Source organism: Staurois parvus, unplaced genomic scaffold, assembly GCF_062004578.1.
Source record: "Staurois parvus isolate SC_StPar_1 unplaced genomic scaffold, SC_StPar_1.0 ptg002753l, whole genome shotgun sequence".
NCBI lineage: Eukaryota > Metazoa > Chordata > Amphibia > Anura > Ranidae > Staurois > Staurois parvus.
The window spans coordinates 48,892-71,416 of record NW_028320549.1 but is presented as its reverse complement, the minus strand read 5'-3'; the positions used below and the strand labels follow the sequence as shown (position 1 = coordinate 71,416).

Sequence of the window (22,525 nt, the reverse complement as noted above, 5' to 3'; positions counted from 1 at the left end):
TTATACCCTCGAGGTATTTCTCTATGAAGACTAAAAGCACCTTGATGGACCCTGGACACCTCTTAAGCACTTACTGGATTTGCTCCCCTTTGGGAAGGATTTTGGTCTACACCCACTGTGCATCTGCCTGTCACCCAACCCTAGGTCAGTAGAGAGTATCCTTATTTTCAATGTTTCTGCCAACCAATAGTTAGAATCCCTCTTTAAGACCCAGTTCTCATTGGAAGACCCTGTCCTTTGCCCTGTTCTCTCTGTGACCTTAAAGCCTCATTCACATGGGACATATAAATCCTGTGTGCTTTCTGGGGCATGTACCCGCACATTGGGAGCAGCGACTGTCTGTGCACCTGCTGTGTCCCAATTGACAGCAATGGGTCTGCCTGCAAGGGGATGCATGGAACCCCTGTGCGTCCCCATGCGGGAATACACGGCCCTCACATGGGGCATGGATTTATATTCCCATGTTAATGACACCTGATTTGTCCAACTGGTAAAATGGTCTAAATCCCTGGAGATCTCACAACTGCAGCAGCGGATCTCTTCCTGACTGAGCATGTGGAGCAGCTTTACGCTTCAGCTATTATGGCCAGCTTGTCTCCCATGTGTACCTGTTGTCCATATAAATGCGCAGAGCACTGTGATTAAAGGAGCGCCTGGTCTGCAAGGGACAACATCCCTTCAGTCTAAGCCTTGATATTATCATTAAGAATATCACTGGAGGCAGGGCCTCTGCCTGGCTCTGTTAAAAAGTCTTCAAAAGGGCAGGCTAAGTCCCCTTCTTTCTCCTACTCCAGGAATAAATATGCCTAGGTCTTCCAAGCCTGATTCTCCCATCACCTAGTAATAGCAGTTTACTCTTGAAGTGATTGTAAGCCCTCACCTTATTAACCAACCCATTCAGTTTAAAATAGAAATGAAAGGCAAAACATTTGTGTTCAGATATAAAAAAAAGTTATACCTTCCCCCTGCCCATTTTTATAAGTAATCACATTCCCTCTGTTGTCAGCTACATAGGAGCTATGGAAGGAGAAACTGCTGCATACTGATCTTCCCAATGAATGGGTGTGCAAACTTTACTCCCTCCCCACCCCCAGGTCTCCACTGTCCTTGCCTGTGGTGATTCTCCACTGTTAGAGCACCTGCAGCTGCTCCACCTGTCTGGGGATATGAAATCCCCACTGCTCGCTTTCTTCTCCCTTGAGCGCTGTCGGGACAGACTTGACTGGTCAGAACCATCACAGATTGACGACTGGAACTGTGCATTAGCTTTGCTGAGAGGGTCTCCTCTATAGGATGACAGACACCTTCCCTACTCCTCACAGAGAGAAGGAAGAACAAAGAATGGACAGAAGATCCAATAGCCCCTGGTGGTAGGTCCTGCCCCACAACTTGCGACATCCCTGGAACACATCCACATGGGCTAGGTGTCCCAGCTTGTCCAGTTGACCTCAGATGAACAATAAAGATAGGGGGAGGTATATACACACTGCGTATATCACAACCTGCTTCATGCATTTACAAATGATAACAAAAACGTGTATCATAACAACTGCGCTAAATATACAATGGTAAAACAGTATAAATGGCTGTACTGTACAAATATAGCTGTGATTATAAATTATATGTAGTCGTATATCTGGTTCCATAACGGTCTCTTAGGTTTGCTTACAGTACTTAAAAGGCCTTATACATGCATAAGATACACTAGTCCCTCCACTTTGCATGTGATATTTAGGAGATCGTATCTGTCTATTTGGCAGCTGCATGTGATGAAATGTTTGGGAGACCAGATGTACGACAGCATATGTTAAGAGAAAATAAAAGAGGGCGCACTCTCCTCATACCGTGATAAAATTTTTTATTAAAAAGTAGGTAACAAAAGTGTACTCACAAAAAGACCATAAAAACAGACATTGAGCCAATTCTTTCAGCCCCAGACACAAGGGTCCTGTCTCAACAACTGCCCGGTTGGAAATAGCTGACGCATTTCAGGAGATGCACTCCCTTCCTCAAAGCTAAGACAACTGGAGGTGCCAATACCCCATATATAGGGGAAATCACAAGTGCGTCCTCTTTTGTTTTCTCTTAACAGTCCTTATATTCCCCCATCCTTAGAGGGCTGCACCCCATCAAGTGACAGACACCGTGTTACACTGAGGAGCACAAAGATTTGGTGTTTTTCTATCGTTTTCATACAACAACATATACAAATAGTAAGATTACAAATCTTACCAATTGGAAGGTCACTACACTCATTAGACAGCAACATATTACACAATACCATATCAGTAAATACATCTCAGCAACAAGTATGCATACAAATATATTACCTACTCATTTATGTTTAGATTTTAAATATGAAGCTGTATTTTGGATGTCTTGAGGCATCGGGCTTAGTCCCATTTGGTCTCCTCCTGGTCTTATCATGGGGTGGGATTTTTGGCCTCATTTGGTGCCAGCTTCAGGTGTTGGTCTGCAGACAGTCTCCAGTTTTTGTTTTTAATGGGTCTGTTACCAGTTATTTGCTATTACCCTTCCCTAAGTTTGACTGTTTTTGGAAGTTCCAGTACTTTGACTTCCCATGTCCCTCAATAGACTGAAAAATCCTTCCCTTGAAGAACGTTGAGAGACACAGCTCCCACCCCTCTCTACGTGTGATAATGCTGTCAGTACTGCTTTGGTACAAAACTGAGGCATTCTAGAAGTAGGAGGGGGTTAAACTCTGGGGTGACCTACAGTTTTTGTTTCCCATTTTCCAGCCCCCATGTAGGTGGTAGTGTAACCCAAAGGTTTAGGACTTGCTGTGTCCTTACCAAGAAAAGGATTTTACAGTGAATAAAGTCCAAAGGTCTCCTAGCCAGTCCAGTGGCATGAAGGTGGGTCCTTCCTCTTCTCTGGTGGTGGAAGGTCCATCTTCCCGCACTGAATGATGCCCAAGTAATGTGTGAATGAAGTTTGGTGCAGTAGTAATCTGAATCCAGGTTGCACAAGGATGTCCTCCTGTCCATGACAGCCTGGACTCAGGATATGGGTTGAATAAAGTCTAGGAGTCCTAATAAAAAATGTTTAAAAATGAGGAAAAAAAATTGATAATGTGGTTTTGATTGTAATCCCTCTTGTTTCCTCCTCCAGTGAAAGTGGTGCAGTAAGAGGATGGCATCCTGTACAATGAAGACGCTGCCTTCACACACCCTTGTCAGCCTGTTCTTGCCGTGTATTCCACAGGCCAGAAAAGGAGTCGCATACCAAAGGACTTCCTGCAGCGTTGAAGCACATAAGAGGAACGCCATCATAACCGAAAGATCATGTTAATATATCAATGCAGAATGTCCGCGGCTGTGCAGCCCCTGCGGCCTTAGAGTGCGGCAACCGCTCTACCTTACTAACAGTACAACTTGGCGTCACCCACATGTAATCTCTGGCTTTCTTATGTGTTGAATGTAAATGAAGATCTGTTTTATGATCACCGGAAGACCAGAGGACAAGTGTGACACAAATTTCAGAATGTACTGCAACAGAATCCTGCTGCTAGCCTGTGAGGGGTTTCTGTTAGTGAGACCCATAATTGCAGCATAGCTTGCCAGCAGAATTCCTGATTGTGGATTTGCTTCTGGTGCTGAAACGATGCTGATTGCTCAAAAGCTGCACTGCTAAACAAAAAACACATTGTGCTATTTCTAGCTGTTTTTAAACCAGTTTACAGGTTAATGTGTCTGCTATTGAAGGAAGGAAAGGCTGCTATGTAGAGGTACATTACCCAAGAAGTATGTTTTTACTTCGGAGGTCCATCCATCTCTGACTACAGTCACAGCCCACCTCAAAGTTTCATGTTGATTTCAACCATTCTAGGGTTAGTGAGCTTAGAGCCTCATTTGGTCCCAATTGGTCCCAGGTTGGCCCTAATCAGTTCCCTATTGGGATGGCGCAATGTCCACAGTATGATCAGCTTACAGAAGTGGTGCACATATGAAAAGAAGTTCACTCCCTTCATTGTAAAGGGAATGATCGGCACCTGCTCATGAGATTTAGAATATCTCTGCAATAACCATCTGATGCTGGTCAGCCCTCAAAGGGCAGGTTGTTATCTGTCACAAGAGGCGTTCAAAGCGTTCAGAACATTTGTACTGTGTGTGGCCACCCTGTGACAGAGCAGGGAAATGATCATCTTTGTAAAGATTATTATTTTGTTCCCTAATGCCTGAGCCCAATGAAACATTCACATTTCAATGTCATAAAGGAACTGAAAATTCACAGAGTTCTGCAGTATTTGTAAAGCCCACATTTGCCCCCTTTTCAGCCGAGTACTACTTTCACCTGCTTTATAACATTCTGCTGCTGCTGAAATCTGACAGATTAACCAAATAGCATTTGGTGCTCTGATCTAGCAGGTTCACGTTGTGCCCAATGGATATCTTGCCCACTTGAAACAATGACTTGCTTGGATCAGGAAGGACTGTAACATTCTTCATATGTTATTTCTGCTGCTTTACATTTGCTCGTGTATACAAACTGGGGATGTGCTGTAGACATCGGCAATTGTGGATTCACCCATGTTTTATCAATGGGATCCTGCAATACAGTACAGACAGTGATGATTGTTGTTCTAGAAAACATAACAGCCTGTACAAGCCTAGTGGAACAAGAGAATAAATCATTTGGAAAGTTGATCATTCCAGATTCCTGCTTCACAATATCGGTGCTAAAGGTAGAAGATCAGGCTGATGGCCCTTTTACACGTATCTGTTCCATTGCCGTGTGCTACCACACACGTACATGTGCAATGTGTTAAAGCAGCCCATTCTTTGGAATGGATTGGAAACAAAATAAAAGCAAGACTTGCACTTTTTTTGTTTGTTTTTTTTTTTTTTGGATGGGGAGCGCCAAATGCACTGCATGTGTGTTGTGGTGCTCTGCAGTGCTGGTCCTTGGAACCTACTGGATTTTGGTGTCTTTCTAAAAGAAGGCACCACACTGAGTTCTGTGCATTACCAAAATGCAGAAGTGTAAAGGGGGCCTTGAGGAAACCTTTGGATGAGTTGCTGAGTCACAGACTCTAGGAACTTTAGTGCCACCACTAGCCTGGTGAAAGTACGCAGCCATTGAAATCATCTGTTCTGTATACTTTTTCCAGGTTAGTGACTCAGAAAGAATTGAAGCCAATGGATAAATGACACCCAGACAACTTACATTTTACATAGAAGGAAGTCAACAGTGGCAGACTATTTCTCTGCCTTGTTCACACAGGGTGTACTGTACGGTACAAGTGTACACCATGTTTACCAGCACAGGGTTGTACAGGTGTTCCATGCACCCCCAGACAGACAGCTCCATCAATGTCTATTGGGACACAGTGGCTACACTGACAAGCCATTGTGTCTTAATATGACAGCCATGTTGGTGCCGGTACATGTCCCCAAACTCACACTGTCTGCATTCAGGGACACGGACCTGCAAACTATAGCACACCCTCTGTGAGCAAAGCGTTCCTATTGAAAGCTCATTCCTGGAACACTGACATTTATGTGGGGTATTATTTCTGTGCAAGATTTTTGCAATTATTTTCTTCAGTTGTGGATCTGGCAGGTTTTTTCTTGTTAAGCATATCTGTTTGCTTCAGCTTTGCTTGTGGTTTAAAAACAAACTTGCATGCTTTTTTCAGTAATGATTTCCTGCACAGATTACAGCTTGCCCAGGCGTGCGTTTACATTCTGCACAAGTCCCTGTAGTGTAGGTTATGTCACACAGAATTTATAACCGCAGCTGTGTGGATTTGTCATTTCTGGGCATAAGTTTGCATATCGTACATAACATTGCATGTGTTTGTAAATGATTTATCCCCCACTGTCAGGTTTTGTGTTCCATAGCACACACTAAGTTGCTAAGCTGCCCATTTACCTGCAGTTATAGCTGCCCCAGACATTTCCTTCTTGGAGAAAGGGGTCACCTACAGTGATCTGACCTTTGTGTGATCCAGACAATTGACAGGTATAGGTCTATATAATGCAGGTGACCATAAACAACCTGTATTGATACACTTCCATCCTTTGTACTACTGCATATTCTATATCCAAATAATTTCTGACTGGATAGCTATTGGACACTAAAGCCAGCCATACATGGATTGAAACTCGGCTGGTTTAGCAGGGTTTGCCTGAATTTCTATCCATGTATGGGTACCCTGGTTGCACAGAAGCGATGTATCGATCAACTTGTGTACAACCAGCCTGTTGTGTTTTTCCCAAACGATTAGTGCCACCGGCTATAGCCAGCAACATTAATCACTGTGTTCTGCCGGCTGGGATGGCTCCTTGTCGGCAGAACACAATATAATGGTGGGAGGGGTGAATTGAGCAATTTTCTTTTCTTCACCCATGGGTGAAGAAAAGAAAATTGCATAATCTATGGCCTGCTTTAGGCTGGTGGTGACCCATTCATTTGTACATGTAGGGGCACCATTAGGCCTGATTCCAGACCTCTGCTTATAAACATTCCTTTTATAAAAGCTTGCTGTGCACACAGCTCTTCAAACAATTACAGTTGTCATCCTGCTTAAAGGAGCTTTTTTATAGCAATAAATCACCTTCCAAAGCCTGTTCAGGTCAAACCCTGAATTCTATAGATGTGCTGGTTGTCGCTTTCAGCAAGCTTCATGCCTGCTACCTGTTGATCTGACGGAAATTGTGTGAGCTGATACAGGAATACTCTGTGCTGTTATCAGTTACATTTTTTTTCAGGTCTTTGTGGACTACAGAACACTCCCTCTTTCCAGTTTTTGGAGAAGAGATTTGGAGGAGTTCTGTAGTTATGTGACCGCAATGCTCCATAGATACACTACACTGGGGTTCATTTACTAAAGGCAAATAGACTGTGCACTTTGCAAGTATAGTTGCTGCAGAACTTATAAATGAGGGGAAGCTTTACTTTGCAAAGAATACCCAATCACATGCATAGAAAATTGGAAAAAAAAACAATGTTTTTCTTGGACGTTATTGGATGATGGAAGTCAGGAAGGAAGTCCTTGCAAAGTGAAGCTTCCCCTCATTTACCAAGCTCTGGAGCAACTTCACTTGCAGAACGCAGTCTGTTTGTCTTTAGTAAATCAACCCCACTGTGTTAATGCTGTCACCCTGTAACAGGAAGTGTGTTACTGGCAGGATCACTGGGTGAAAATAAAAAAAATATTTGGAAAACAAAACTAGAACAACTTTGGACTGGAAAGATGTAATCGATTTGTGTTTGGGCTTACATACACTTTAACATCCACATACTGGTGAAAAAGGGTGCTTGTAAAGCTATAGGAAAGCTTCTCAGCCAGTTTACAGCTTTGTAAATGCTTCCTTTACATACTGCCATTCAGACTAGTGTTTCCAAAGACTTGCTTACAGGAACCATTCCCAAAAGAGTACATTTGGTGGCAAAAAAATCAAACGACAGCAGCTGCTTTTCCCATAGTGTAAGTCATTACTTCCATCTTCTGATTACTTTTAAATAAATAGAGACCTAAAGTTGCACTAGACAGGATTTTGTGAAATCTTTACTGCTGCTGGAACGCTGCTTAGGAATAGTGCAGCCAATGACTTGGCACTTGCCAGAGCACGCCTGTTCCCACTCAGCAGCAAATTTTCAGTGACAGATGGAGTGATCATAGAAGCACTTATGCAGGCCATACATGGGTCAAAGTCAGAACAAATATTCTTTAGAAAATCTGAAATTTCGTATGTTTTGTAAATCGATGATGCCACCATTGATTTCAAAATTCGACCAACCAAGCCTTCAATTTCACGTTGCTACAGAAAATAATTTTCATGGCCAAGAATTTTCTTTTCTTTCCAGGTCACAGCTTATGCTTGTCTCTCTTTCAGTTATATTTCTCACACTATTCTCCCATCATTGATTAGAAATTCATTAATTTTTCAAAAAATTTCCAACATACCCGATCACTCAAATTCGATGGTCGCACAAAAACCGGCCATTTTTGTGGCCCACTAATGGTGCGAAATTCAAACCAAAATTCTTAGAAAAGATTTTCGAAAGAAAACTCTTACGTAATTCGACCCGTGTACGGCTGGTTTTGTGCTATGAGAAGGCTCAGCACTGCATGACTCACCTGGCAGGAGGAGGTCTGCTTCTATCTAAGAATTTACCTCCTGTCCCTGGAAGTGCCTTTAACTGAATCATTCTGTTGGCTCTGGGTCATTTAGCACCATTAAGGTAAGCCTGTCTCAAACCATTCCATTCAAACTGGCCATATGTGAAAAGATGCATAAGCAGAGCTTACCAGCATACTAAAATGATCTAAAGCAGGGGCAGGCGACCTGGACACTCCAGCTTTAGTGAAATTACAAAACCCACCATGCTGTGGGAGTCACCCCTGTGACTGTCAGTCTTGCCATGCCTCTTCGGATCTGAAGTTCTACCACAGCTGGAGTGCCGAGGTTGCCTCTACCCCTGATTTAGGAGGTTATGACAGCAGAAACTATATGAAAATTGCAACTTTTCCTGTAAATGTTGAGCTTGGCTCCACTCCCTTCTTAATATTGGGTAATGAGGCCACCCAGCACATCAAAGGACCAATGGGTAGGTCTTTGGGGCCAAGCTTGGCTTACAGGGAAAGTCAAGATTTGCATGTAGTTCCAGTTGCCTGCAGCTCTGACTCTTTGAATTGTATTAGTATGTTCTCCCTGAAGGTTTATACTGTTTTTATATCCTAGGCTTTGTTTGGATGACTGAGGTTTGTGACAGATTTACTTCCAGTCTGTTCTGTGTGCCTTTTACTTTGAGATAGGCTATAATTGTACATGACAAGGGAAGAGCGAGTCCTACAGACAAGGACCCCTGTTCGCTATGACATACCTTGTTAGGGTCTCAGATAGAGAAGGGGTTAATGTTTTCTTTTATAATTCTTCCACCATAGTGGAGATGTTTGTGCTATGTGTAAAATGTCAATATTTGGACTGTTAATGGAAGCCATTGTATTTATTTTCTTTCTGGTGGGTAGGACACAGAACTGTATGTACTGTATACTAAAATAAATTTAACGGGGGCACCTTTCATGTCTGAGTATGCGGTGTGTGTTTTAATACAGCATTTCAACAGATCCTGTATTGAAAATTTATGGGCTGCCAATGCTGTCACCTCCTTCTGGAAATTCTAGTTGCCTGGCTGTCATGCTGCAGTGGCTTCAAAAACCAGAGTCTCTGTCCAAAACAAGTATGTAGATCAGAGGTTCTGACTTCTTAGGGGCCTGTAGCTATGGGCTTGTGTTAATGGCCTCAACACAAGAAGTAGAAATGCATTTGTGATACCAATAGATAAACATAAAATCAGAAATCCAAATATAAAATAAATACAATAACAATTCATGATATATAAAAGTTAAATCACAAAAAAAGTGAAAAAAAACATGTGAGATACAAAGAGTCTTTTCACAATCCATAGTACTAAAAGGTCCCAAAAAAGTAAAATGTGAAATCAAGAAAAAGTACTTTCACAATCCATATAATACTGAAGGTGTCCCCGCACTCCAACTTCCTGATAGAACGTGCATCCACCACTAAGTGACACCATTTCGGGAGCCTCTTACCAGACAATGTGGACTATTAGAATGTAAATGGCCAAAAGCGCTTAGACATATCCTTTAACCACAATTCTTCAGGCATAAGGTACGTCCTCCATTGGAATCTCTGCCAGCATTAGAAGTTTGGGAAAGATAAAAATCCCATAGTGTAGTATGTAAAAACCACTAAGAGACACCAGTTTAAATATACACAGTTGTGTTCAAAATAATAGCAGTGTGTTGATAAAAGTGAATAAAGCTCAAAATCCTTCTAATAGCTTTTATTTCCATACACACAAATGCATTGGGAACACTACACATTCTATTCCAAATCAAAACATGAAGAAAAATATATCACATTTGTGTTGTTCCTCTAAAAAAAAGTGAAGAAAAGTGAATATTAGACTGTTCAAAAAAATAGCAGTGTTTGTATTCTTCTTTACAAACTCAAACATTCACTATATAAACTGAAAAATGTTTGAAGATTTTGCTTTCCTTTGAATCACTTAATGAATATTTGGTTGTATAAGCACTGTTTCTGAGAACTGCTGTACATCTGTGTTGCATGGAGTCCCCCAACTTCTGGCACCTGTGATCAGGTAGTCCAGCCCAGGATGATTGGACTACATTCCACAGTTCTTCTCTATTTCTTGGTTTTGCCTCAGAAACTGCATTTTTGATGTCACCCCACAAGTTTTCTATTGGATTAAGATCCGGGGATTGGGCTGGCCACTCCATAACGTCAATTTTGTTGGTCTGGAACCAAGATGTTGCACGTTTATTGGTTGGGGTCATTGTCTTGTTGAAACACCCATTTCAAGGGCATTTCCTCTTCAGCATAAGGCAGCATGACCTCTACAAGTATTCTGATGTATTCAAACTGATCCATGATCCCTGGTATGCGATAAATAGGCCCAACACCGTAGTATGAGAAACATCCCCATATCATGATGCTTGCACCACCATGCTTCACTGTCTTCACAGTGTACTGTGGCTTGAATTCAGTGTTTGGGGGTCGTCTGACAAACTGTCTCCGGCCACTAGACCCAAAAATAACAATCTTCCTTTATCAGTCCACAATATGTTGCGCCATTTCTCTTTAGGCCAGTCAATGTGCTCTTTGGCAAATTGTAACCTCTTCAGCATGTGTTTTTTTCAACAGTGGGACTTTGCGGGGGCTTCTTGCAGATAGCTTAGCTTCACATAGGCGTCTTCTAATTGTAACAGTACTCACAGGTAACTTTACACCTTCTTTGTTCTTCCTGGAGCTGATTGTTGGCTGAGTCCTTGCCATTTTGGCTATTCTATCCATTCAAATGGTAGTTTTTCGCTTTCTTCCACGTCTTTCAGGTTTTGGATGCCATTTTAAAGCATTTGCGATCATTTTAGCTGAGCAGCCTATAATTTTCTGCACTTCTTTATATGTTTTCCCCTCTCCAATCAACTTTTTAATCAAGGTACGCTGTTCTGAACAATGTCTGGAACGACCCATTTTCCTCAGAATTTCAGAGAGAAATGCACTGTAACCAGCATGTACAACATTTGCTGCCTTCCTTCCTTAAATAAGAGCAATAATTGCCACCTGTTTATCAAAGAATGAATGACCTCACTAATAGAACTCCACACTGCTATTATTTTGAACATGCCCCTTTCAATTAGTGATTCAATTACACAGAATCAGCAGCATGCATGTCATGACTGTTGGGTCTGTTGGATTTCTATTACTCTACTACACCTGCTAGTAAATTATTTGCCATGTAGAAATATCATTTCTACCAAAAACAGTGATTGATCAGGTTAGTGATGTCTGACTGCTATTATTTTGAACACAACTGTATATGCACAGTCACTAAGTAACAGTATACATGTCACATCAAAAGCAAACTCCAAAACTGCACAAAGCACATTAACTTCCAAAGTAGCAGGCTGAAACTGTACCAGGCTTTGGTCGGCGGGCGTGTCAGATCATGTTACATTGTGGCCACGCCCAATGCGTTTCAGCAAAAAAAATGTCATTGGGGACAAGCTGGATTTTTTTTTTCTTTCACGTTTTTCACTTTTTGGGACCTTTAATACTATATGGATTGTGAAAGGACTTTGTATCTCACTTTTATATATCACAAATTATTATGTTTTATGTTATTGTATTTATTTTATATTTGGCTTTAGTGCTGTTTTCTGATTTTACTTCTGAGATCATTCAGAATTCACTGACAGGTGCGTTTAACCTGCAGTTTCACCTGTTTCAAACAACTCTCGTGTTCCTTTAATGTATAGAAATGCAAAATTAATCTGCTGCAAAAAAGCATCTGCATTTGGTGTTGCAGACCCCATGCATCCGTGTCAAAGTTTGACATGGGGTATGTGGTCATGCAGCTGCTGCATTCATATCCATAGACAGCTGTGGATACAGGTACAAAAACAAATGCCTCCTTCCTGCAGTACAGGGGCCATGTGAGTCCTAATTTGTATGCTCATTTCAGGGTCCATAACAAGATACTGAAGTAGGAGACAGCAGGACCACTAGTGGTAACGACAGCTCCTGTTTTTTCCTCTTGGTACAGGTTTCCTTTAAAAGAGTTTTCCCAGAGAAAAAAAAATGACCTATTTGTCTGGGGCCCCTCCCAATAGACCAGGACTTCTCCTCTAATCTTCCCGTTTCCAATAAGGTTTAACTGAAATCCAAATCAACCCATGGAGCCTCTCATTGTAAGATCACATAGTAGTACCAGGTCTAACCAGAAGATGGGGCTGGAAATGACAGGTCAGAGGTCAGGAGCAATGTATGGGAGAAGGGATCACCTGTATTGAATGGAAGGTTAAACACCAACAGAGGACATTCAGTTTTTCTGGAAATCCACCTTAAAGCGGAACTTCACTCTCCCAATCAACACTGCATTTTTGTAATTCTTATGCTGCTACCATTAGTAAATAGATAGGGTTCTATGTTCAGGCAAATGCTGTTATACATTTCAGGTGTCTTCAGGAGGCGTTTTCTTAGCTAAGCACATCCTCCTGCCTGTATAACTCAGCTAAGGGAATATGGATTCCAGGAATGCTACTGCCCTTATTCAAGATGGCTGCTGCCAGAAATGCTAGCAGGTGTTTTTCAAAGTGATTTCTCAGTAAACTAAAGCATAGAGACATAGATGGATGGAGGAGTTTGCTTTGAATATTAAAAATGAATGAAATAGTGTTTTTAGTTTGTGTTGCTCAGAGGCAGTGTAGTTCTGCTTTAAGTAAATTTTTTTTTCTGGTTGTAGAAAATAGTGTTACTGTTTGCATTACAAAATAAAATATTTTTATTAAAGGAAAAATACATTTATAGTCCAATCAAAAAAAGTCATGTTACATAATGATTGTACATTACCAAGGAAGAAAGCAAATTAAGTTTTGCATCAGAACAAATGAGGTATTGTAGGAGCTTCTAGAATCCGGTGTGAGTGGGTTGGGGTGCCATGCAATGCTAAAGTCCCTTCGAAGCAGCATTTTGTACACTGATGAAAAAAAAGCCTAGTAATGTCTTATTAGAGCTGCTGAGCCTGGCCACACATCTAATTGTAGGTTAGACTATTAAAGTAGAACTCCAGGCAAAACTTAGGTTTTGTAAACAGTGGAAAAGGGTTAAAACTTTTTTTAATTAACTGCTGCCTATGCCATCACTGGGGAGATTTTTACTCGCTTCCTATCATCGGATATCGTATGTACTCTCCAGCGCCTCAGGATATGCACAGCCAAAAGGGAAGCCAAGGGTACCAGGACAGCGACAACCAAAAGAAAATGTTCCAGGGGTGCAGCCCTCCTCAGACGGGGAAATCAGCCACTGGATAGAGATAAAACAGGTGGCGCACACACCTAGTGCATTATCCAAGGTTTATTGTAGGAATGAAATAATAAAAACATACTCACAGACAAAGCATGTATCTAAAAAGCATTTCGGGGACGAATCCCTTCCCTCAGAGCTGATGACCAACCTCTGATGCTGATGTATGATGTATGGACAGAAAGAGCCTCGCTCTTGATGGGCATCTTGTCAATACTCCTAGTGGTTTGTCATGCAAGGGGACCTGGAAACAGGAAGGCCAGATTAGAGTTTGCCAATTGACATCTAAAAAAGCCTTCACAGTTCTGGAACAACATCCTATGGACAGATGAGACCAAGATCAACTTGTACCAGAGTGATGGGAAGAGAAGAGTATGGAGAAGGAAAGGAACTGCTCATGATCCTAAGCATACCACCTCATCAGTGAAGCATGGTGGTGGTAGTGTCATGGCGTGGGCATGTATGGCTGCCAATGGAACTGGTTCTCTTGTATTTATTGATGATGTGACTGCTGACAAAAGCAGCAGGATGAATTCTGAAGTGTTTCGGGCAATATTATCTGCTCATATTCAGCCAAATGCTTCACAACTCATTGGACGCCGCTTCACAGTGCAGATGGACAATGACCCAAAGCATACTGCAAAAGCAACCAAAGAGTTTTTTAAGGGAAAGAAGTGGAATGTTATGCAATGGCCAAGTCAATCACCTGACCTGAATCCGATTGAGCATGCATTTCACTTGCTGAAGACAAAACTGAAGGGAAAATGCCCCAAGAACAAGCAGGAACTGAAGACAGTTGCAGTAGAGGCCTGGCAGAGCATCACCAGGGATGAAACCCAGCATCTGCAGATGTCTATGCATTCCAGACTTCAGGCTGTAATGGACTGCAAAGGATTTGCAACCAAGTATTAAAAAGTGAAAGTTTGATTTATGATTATTATTCTGTCCCATTACTTTTGGTCCCTTAACAAGTGGGAGGCACATATGCAAACTGTTGTAATTCCTACACCGTTCACTTGATTTGGATGTAAATACCCTCAAATTAAAGCTGACAGTCTGCAGTTAAAGCGCATCTTGTTCGTTTAATTTCAAAGCCATTGTGGTGGTGTATAGAGCCAAAAATGTTAGAATTGTGTCGATGTCCCAATATTTATGGACCTGACTGTAAATATAAGACACAAACCAAAATCAAATACTTTCCTTAAATCACAAAAAAGGTAAAGCAGAGCCCCACCCAAAAGGGGAAGTTCTGCTTTAAGGACTGCTCCCCCGCTCCCCATTAAAGATTGGCACCTTTGAAGAGCGGGTACCCGAATTTGACGGGTACCCGCTTCTACTTCCGGTCCGATCGCCTAGGTGTCCTCCCTCCCTCCTTGAGGTCTTTTGGGACACATGACAGGTCCCAGAAGGCTACAGGACCATTCACGAGTGCAGTGCTACTCGCGCATGCACAGTGGGTACCTGGCTGTGAAGCCGCAAGCTATCACAGCCGGGTGCCCACACTGAAGATATCGGCCTCCTATAATACAGGATGGCTGGTGAAACGAGCTGCGGGGGACGCACCACGGGACCGAGGGACAGGTAAGTGGCTATTTTTTAAAAGTCAGCAGCTACAGTTTTTGTAGCTGCTGACTTTTATTTTTTGATAGGTTGAGTGGAACTCCGCTTTAAGATTAACATGCAATCCATCTTAAGGCTGAATTTACACTGATTTCTGCTAAAATTTTGGGAAAACAGATGTACATTTCCATCCATTTTATGCGCCTTTTGCTTTTTATGTGTCCTGTTCACACTACAATGCTGCGTTGACCTGTATTGCAGTGCGTTCAAATGGAAACATGTTGGTTTGACACAGCTCAACACAGGGCTGTAGTATGAACAGTCCACATAAAAAACTATTGTTTTTTTTATTTGTCTATGTGATGACCTGCATTTTACAAGTGTGAAAACGCAGATCAACACGCGCAAAAAACACATGGAAATCTATTTTCTCTGTATGTTAGCACAACTTAGTGTGAATAAGTTTACCTTAAGCCTGGGTCTCCAAACTTTTCAAACAAAAGGGCCAGTTTACTGTCCTTCAGACTTTTGAGGGGCCAGATTATGGCCAGTGGGGGTAGAAAATGTCCTAGGCCCAGCATTGGTGAAAATAAACATGGCCTCGGGGTTGATGGTCAGAAATAGGAAGAGTAGTGCTCCATCATTGGCATGTGTGGGATGAATAATACCCCATCATTGGTGTCAGGGCAGGAATTATACCCCACTGTTGGTGTCAGAGGAATAGTGCCCCAAGGGCCAGATAAAGGCTAGCAAAGGGCCACATTCGGCCGCAGTTTGGAGACCACTGACCTAAAGCCAAAAATTATAGTATAGAGTAGGGGGAGGGTTAAAAACACAATGAGATTCAATTCCCATCTATGTCCCATTAGAAGGAACAAGGGTCCCCATTGGAAGATCTCCCCTCTATTCCTGTTCTGGTGGTAACTCAAAATTTTGGATTTACCCTCACTTTCATTACCAATGACACTGGTAAACAGGACAATCAGAAATCTCTATAACAGGGACATAGACCCACTATTTTTGTTTTATTGTTGTCTAACACTTCACCAGTTCATTCAAACCTAAAATGAAAAAGTTCTGCATGTAGTTAAAGCAACCTGTCAGATCAGATATACAATGATAAGTCCCAGCAGGTCCTGCCATCCACGCATGCAGAAGAACACCACAAATGCTAGGGCATGCAATGACCTGTTATTTCTCAGTTTATGATGAAGAAAAAGTCACCTGGCTGCCATAAGTAAACAGGCTACAAACTATGCCCAGCCATTCACTGCATTCTTGCAGCCATTGAGAAATACTGTGAGAGCTGTGATTGGTCACAGCTTGTCACATAGTACAGGGCTATTCACAACAGCCTTGTACCATGTGACCTCTGTGATCATTCACAGATTTCACAAGTAGTAAGCAATGAGGTCAGCAAGTGACATCTTGTTTACTACTATTCATGTGATCACCGATTGGCCAATCAGTGATCACATGATCGGGACCTCACACAGAGGTCCCGTACACACAGCGATCGGCGTTCCGCTGTGTCTGGGGAGCGCGCACAGGCTGTAAATGCAGGCGCACTGCTCCCGTCCGGCCGTTTATGTACATGGGCCGGACGGGAAGTGGTTAAAGGATTTTTTTCGCCACCTGTGTCCCATTGGTAAGATTTCTGTTTGCTTCCTGAGCTATAAATACTACAGGAAATGAAAGAAAATCACTCTAAAGTGAGGTAAATCCCCTCTTCGTAATTAAAGCTAAACTGATTTTTAAAAAATTGCCCCTTTGCACTGTAACAAATGAATACTAATGAAGTGTGTGAAATGTACAGCTGTTGCTGTGGTATGTAAATTTTACTTTTATTCCTCCTGTAGAGTAAATTGCCCGCTTTGCAGCCCATCCGTTCTGATAACATTTTGCTTTCCTATACAAGGCATTCTGAGATTGGAGGAGGTACAGATGAGCATCACAATCTCTCCTCCTCCAATCACAAAGCACTTGGCATTCACTGAAAAGAATGCAAAAGGTTTTCAGAATTGCTGAGCTGCACAGCGAGTGAGCGGCCAGCTGCCCAATCGAATACTCCAGATGGAGCTGTAAGTTTCAGCACCAGACATTTGATGCTGACTGTACTGTATGGGGGGAGGGGTGGAATTAAAGTAATAGCAGTACACAACACAGGAAAAGCCACACATTGTACACACTTCGTTAGTGTTCCATTTTTAGGCGCAAACAGCTAGATATGGTTTTTGGCAGGAGTTTAGCATTAGGCTCCATGCACACTAGCAATTTATTTGAAGATAAAAAAAAACGCTGAATAAAAAACACTGGTAACAGCATTTTTAGTAGCATTCAGAAGTGTTTAGGAGTGTTTTTACAGTTCATGCAGAGGGAAACAAAAGCTAGAAAAGAAGGTGTTAGGAGCAGTTTAGTAACAATTAGGAGCTGGAAAAACACTCTAAAAACTCTACAAAAACATTTTTTTTTCTGCTTCTAGACGCTGAAGCTCAAAAAATGCTAATAGCCTAGTGTGCATGGACACATAGGAGAACACTATTTAGCTTCTAGGAGCAGAAAAAAATGCTAATAGCTTCTAGGAGCTTAAAAAACAATATTTGTGTGCAGGGAGCCTTAAAGCAGAACTTAAAGCGGAGCTCCACCCAAAAGGGAAAGGTCTGCTTTAAGCCTTCATCCCCTGCTCCCCATTGGGGAGCGGGTAGGAGTGGTTACTCGAATTTGACAGGTACCCGCTCCCACTTCCGCTGCTATCACCTAGGTGATCGGAAGCAGAAGCTGCCCTCCCCCCCTCTCTCGCCGTACCCTTCTGGGACACGTGACAGGTCCCAGAAGACTACAGGGCCATTCACAAAGCACAGCGCTTCTCGCACAAGCCCAGTGGGCACCCGGCTGTAAAGCCACAAGCTGTCACAGCCGGGTGCCCACACTGAAGATGCCGGGGAGAGAACACGGCCGGTGAAACCAGCCGTGGTGAGGACATCACTGGACTGAGGGACAGGTAGGTGTCTGTATTTTAAAAGTCAGCAGCTACAGTTTTAGTAGCTGCTGACCTTTATTTTTTTTTTTTCAGCTGGAACGCCGCTTTAACTCATAACAACTTGGTAAAAAATAATGTGAAAAAATATGCAGTGACCACAAAAAGAAAATCCGCAAGCAGCTGGCACAGAAAGACAAACCCACTTCATCCTCAAAAACATATATTAAAAAAAAAAAAGCTGCAGTGTTAATGTGTATACCATAAATAATAAAACGGCTAATAAAACACTAGAATAATTATATCATGAAGACTGATGACGTGTGATAAAAGTCATACGTGATAAAAATCCTATAACCGGTGCATTTCTAAATAGCAAAAAGTCCAAAAATAAAAGTGCCCAAAAGTATTTAAATAATAACAATCGGGATTGGGTGACATCTAGTGAAAAGTAAATCGGTGACAATCCTTCCTCCTAATGCACTGATCAGAAGCAAAGGATAAATGAGCTTTTGTAAAACAACTCCTCCAAAAGGTATAACCCCTCCATGGCCAGAATAGATGTATATCAGATACAGCTGGGCTCTATATGGAAGTCCCTCTGGACAAAGTATGACTTCTCCACGGCATAACTCGGACACCCGTCCAATAAGGATGAATTTATAAATAAAAAATTCTACACCATATGTGGCTTCTCTTGGGCTCCGGATTGTGAGCTTTCTCCCTCCAGGATTCATCCTTATCAGACCGGTGGCCGAGTTATGCCGTGGAGAAGTCATACTTTGTCCAGAGGGACTTCCATATAGAGCGCAGCTGTATCTGATATACATCTATTCTGGCCATGGAGGGGTTATACCTTTTGGAGGAGTTGTTTTACAAAAGCTCATTTATCCTTTGCTTCTGATGAGTGCATTAGGAGGAAGGATTGTCACCGATTTACTTTTCACTAGATGTCAGCCAATCCCAATTGTTATTATTTAAATACTTTTGGACACTTTATTTTTGGACTTTTTGCTATTTAGAAATGCACCTATTATAGGATTTTTATCACGCGTGTCACCAGTCTTCATGAAAAAATCGAATGTTTTACTAGCTGTTTTATTAAGTGTTCCTGCATGGCAGACCACCTACTGTTATCTCACATATATATTATTATTATTGCCAAATTTACCACCCTAACTCCTCCCACAGTTTTTACACTACATAGACAGTAATATACCGAAACGTGCGGATTGTTCCCGATTGGTGTGCTATTACTTTGTGGAACGTTTCGCCGAATGGTTCACGAAATATTGGTGTTTTTTGTGATGAAATTTGTCCCATAGGAATGAATGGCGCAACTAGAGTGTGAGCTGACAAAGCTAGAGTGTGAAAGGAAAAATCAGGATAAGATTTGTAAACTGCCATCACTCCCTCATTTTCAAGCCCACCTACACAAATCTTATATCAAAACGTTCAGCTATCCCTGCTACCACTAAAAATGCCCACGGCTAAGCCATAGTCCTGATAGTTTTCACAATATGACCATTTGTTTGCAACTCACGCCGCCCATTGACATTCATTGAATCTCCATTCCCAGCCACCTGAATTTTTAAGGGACATTTTTAAACTGCGACTGTGCCTTCATGTTTAATATTTCAGAGACATACTATGCATCAAAATGTAGGTCTGGGTCTTGTGATTCTCACAATGTAAAGCTCTTTGCTGTAGGATTTCTACTTTTAAAAACTACAACCGCTTGAAGATGGCAAACGACAGTGAAGTTAGCAAGTTGGAGCAGTTTGTTTATAAAAGTTCCTCTGAGCTTGCTGTAGAGCGAGTTGCCATAGCAACCCAAGGGGGGTCAGCAGCCAGCAGAGTGACCAAAGCTAGAGTGTGAGCTGAAAAATAAAAGTTGAAATGCATTTCTCACTCTATCAAGCTTGCCATGGAGTTTCACAGGTCAGAACTGCAACATACTGTGATATAGGAGACATTCAGAGGCTGCGGACATGGTACAAGAGATGGTCAGGGACTACGGACATGTTACAGTATAGGAGACATTCAGAGGCTGCGGACGCGGGAGACGGCCAGGGGCTGCGGACACGGCGCGGGAGACGGCCAGGGGCTGCGGACACGGCGCGGGAGACGGCCAGGGGCTGCGGACACGGCGCGGGAGACGGCCAGGGGCTGCGGACACGGCGCGGGAGACTGCAAGCATGCTGCAAGTGTGTTCTAGCAGTGACCAGTGTTCTCCAGTGTTGGATAAACACCAGTCAGCGCAAATGTGGACAGGTTTGCAAAATATAAGAAAGTGGCAGAAATCCGCAGCAGTTGAAATTTCTATCTTCCAGTCAATTGCTCAAGCACAGTTAGGAGGGCAGTAAATGGTTAACACATATGTGACGCTGCCAGCCTGACCAGTCTAAATCCTGCAAAGGCAACATAAAGGAAAGCATGAAATAAATCATGGAGGGCTCACACAGGACTCTGATCATAAACAGCTGAAAGTCATCAGTAGAGATGTGTGACCCCCTCACATGGAATGCCAGCTGCAGCGTCTTCCACAAGTCTCCTGATCGGTAGTCCCCCTCCGGTGTGCAGTGCTAGTGTACACACAGAAACAAGGAACCCTGCGGGACAAGAGCCAGGGGAGATGTTCCCTAATCAGTGATCATTACCTGAGCTGCACACTGCAGGCTGGAAGGGGGACACACTGATCAGCGGCCTTCTTGAAGATGCTGCAGGTAACATGTCAGTGTGTTGATGATGATTGTCAGCTGTCTGTACAGAGCTCCTTGTGTACAGTGCTGTGATCCGTTTACTGCTTGTAGGGATCCTGCACTTCCTGTTTACTCTCCCTCTGAAAAGGAGGAGGAACAAGTCATTAGCAGTCCCTCCCTCCTACTCAGATCAGCGGCACTATTGGTGACACACTGATCATCTACAATTACAATGATTTCACAGATAGTCAGCACAAACGGGCAAGCAAGGGTAAAGGGCGTGGCCTAATACACTCGGCAGGGGCGTGGCATTACATGTGAACATGGGCGTGGCATGGGTTGCTAATGACGTCACGTCTCTAGCAACCAATCAGTGTCTTTCAGCGCTCTGCGTCGCTTTAGCTCAGAGGAGTGCTGACACTGCTGGGATCAACACGTATGTGGCGCAGTGGAGTGTCATACAGACGGACCAATGGACTACGAAGCCTGCACAGGTAGGAGGAGCCACGAACATATGAGCGGGGTTGATCTGGTCTCTGGGTGGATGGGAGCGGATTGCGGAACGGAGGCGGAAAAAGACAGTAGAATTACCGGGAGCGCCCTGTATGGTTCTCCCTGCAGAAGATGAGAGCTGGCGCTTCGGAGGGGGTTGTTCTGTACCCAGAACTGCAAAATCGCGTCTATTCATGTGATTTTGCGCAGAGCAGCCACCCTGTAGCAATATATCTGCCATAGTGCAGTGATTGGTTAATAAATCACCTATTCACCAAAGCTGTCAAATCGCCGATGTCCACAGACAAGCCGACTGTGGGGCCTAGTACAATGTAATCAGTAGTAGATATCCCAGCACCACACTGGGCATATGACTTTGACTTCATTCTAACTTACTGCTTTGCCACACCTACCATAACACTAAGCCCCGCCTCCACCACTGGGGTCTAATAATTAATTTCTTAAATGTGGCAGTTCTGTGCTATGAATGGTGATCGGCGATCGTCTACTGCTGCCGAAAACCATGACATTCGCAGATGTATCAGAGACACACTCATCGTGGGGGAACTCATCTTGCCGCTACAACGGCATTGGGACCCACATGATCTCTAATGCTGCAGGCATCGCACAGACCCCTCTCGGGGCCTGTGTGTGCAGGCATCGCAGAGGACCCTCTCGTGGCCTGTGGGTGCAGGCATCGCAGAGGACCCTCTCGTGGCCTGTGGGTGCAGGCATCGCAGAGGACCCTCTCGTGGCCTGTGGGTGCAGGCATCGCAGAGGACCCTCTCGTGGCCTGTGGGCGCAGGCATCGCAGAGGACCCTCTCGTGGCCTGTGGGCGCAGGCATCGCAGAGGACCCTCTCGGGGCCTGTGGGCGCAGGCATCGCAGAGGACCCTCTCGGGGCCTGTGGGCGCAGGCATCGCAGAGGACCCTCTCGGGGCCTGTGGGCGCAGGCATCGCAGAGGACCCTCTCGGGGCCTGTGGGCGCAGGCATCGCAGAGGACCCTCTCGGGGCCTGTGGGCTCAGGCATCGCAGAGGACCCTCTCGGGGCCTGTGGGCTCAGGCATCGCAGAGGACCCTCTCGGGGCCTGTGGGCTCAGGCATCGCAGAGGACCCTCTCGGGGCCTGTGGGCTCAGGCATCGCAGAGGACCCTCTCGGGGCCTGTGGGCTCAGGCATCGCAGAGGACCCTCTCGGGGCCTGTGGGCTCAGGCATCGCAGAGGACCCTCTCGGGGCCTGTGGGCTCAGGCATCGCAGAGGACCCTCTCGGGGCCTGTGGGTTCAGGCATCGCAGAGGACCCTCTCGGGGCCTGAGGGGGCAGGCTTCAGGGGCCTGAGGGGGCAGGCTTCAGGACGCTCACGGGGCCTGAGGGGGCAGGCTTCAGGACGCTCACGGGGCCTGAGGGGGCAGGCA

General features: G+C 43.8%; 1 protein-coding gene and 1 long non-coding RNA gene across 2 annotated transcripts in view; one reads left to right on the top strand and one right to left on the bottom strand.

The window, feature by feature from the left end:
- The window catches only part of LOC149429271 (coiled-coil and C2 domain-containing protein 1B-like), a 76,374-nt gene extending 67,321 nt beyond the window's left edge, over nucleotides 1-9,053 (top strand). The window contains exon 13 of the mRNA XM_089666541.1: nucleotides 3,133-9,053. Coding sequence (XP_089522667.1) covers nucleotides 3,133-3,135 — 3 coding nt within the window. The 3' untranslated portion in view covers nucleotides 3,136-9,053. The remainder of the gene's footprint in view (nucleotides 1-3,132) is intronic.
- A 3,781-nt stretch (nucleotides 9,054-12,834) lies between these two features.
- LOC149429270 (uncharacterized) lies at nucleotides 12,835-20,882 on the bottom strand. The gene is made up of 2 exons (XR_016310491.1): nucleotides 20,577-20,882; nucleotides 12,835-13,623 (listed from the first exon to the last, which is right to left on the bottom strand). It is a non-coding gene; the product is annotated as an uncharacterized LOC149429270 (long non-coding RNA).
- Nucleotides 20,883-22,525: the final 1,643 nt, after the last annotated feature.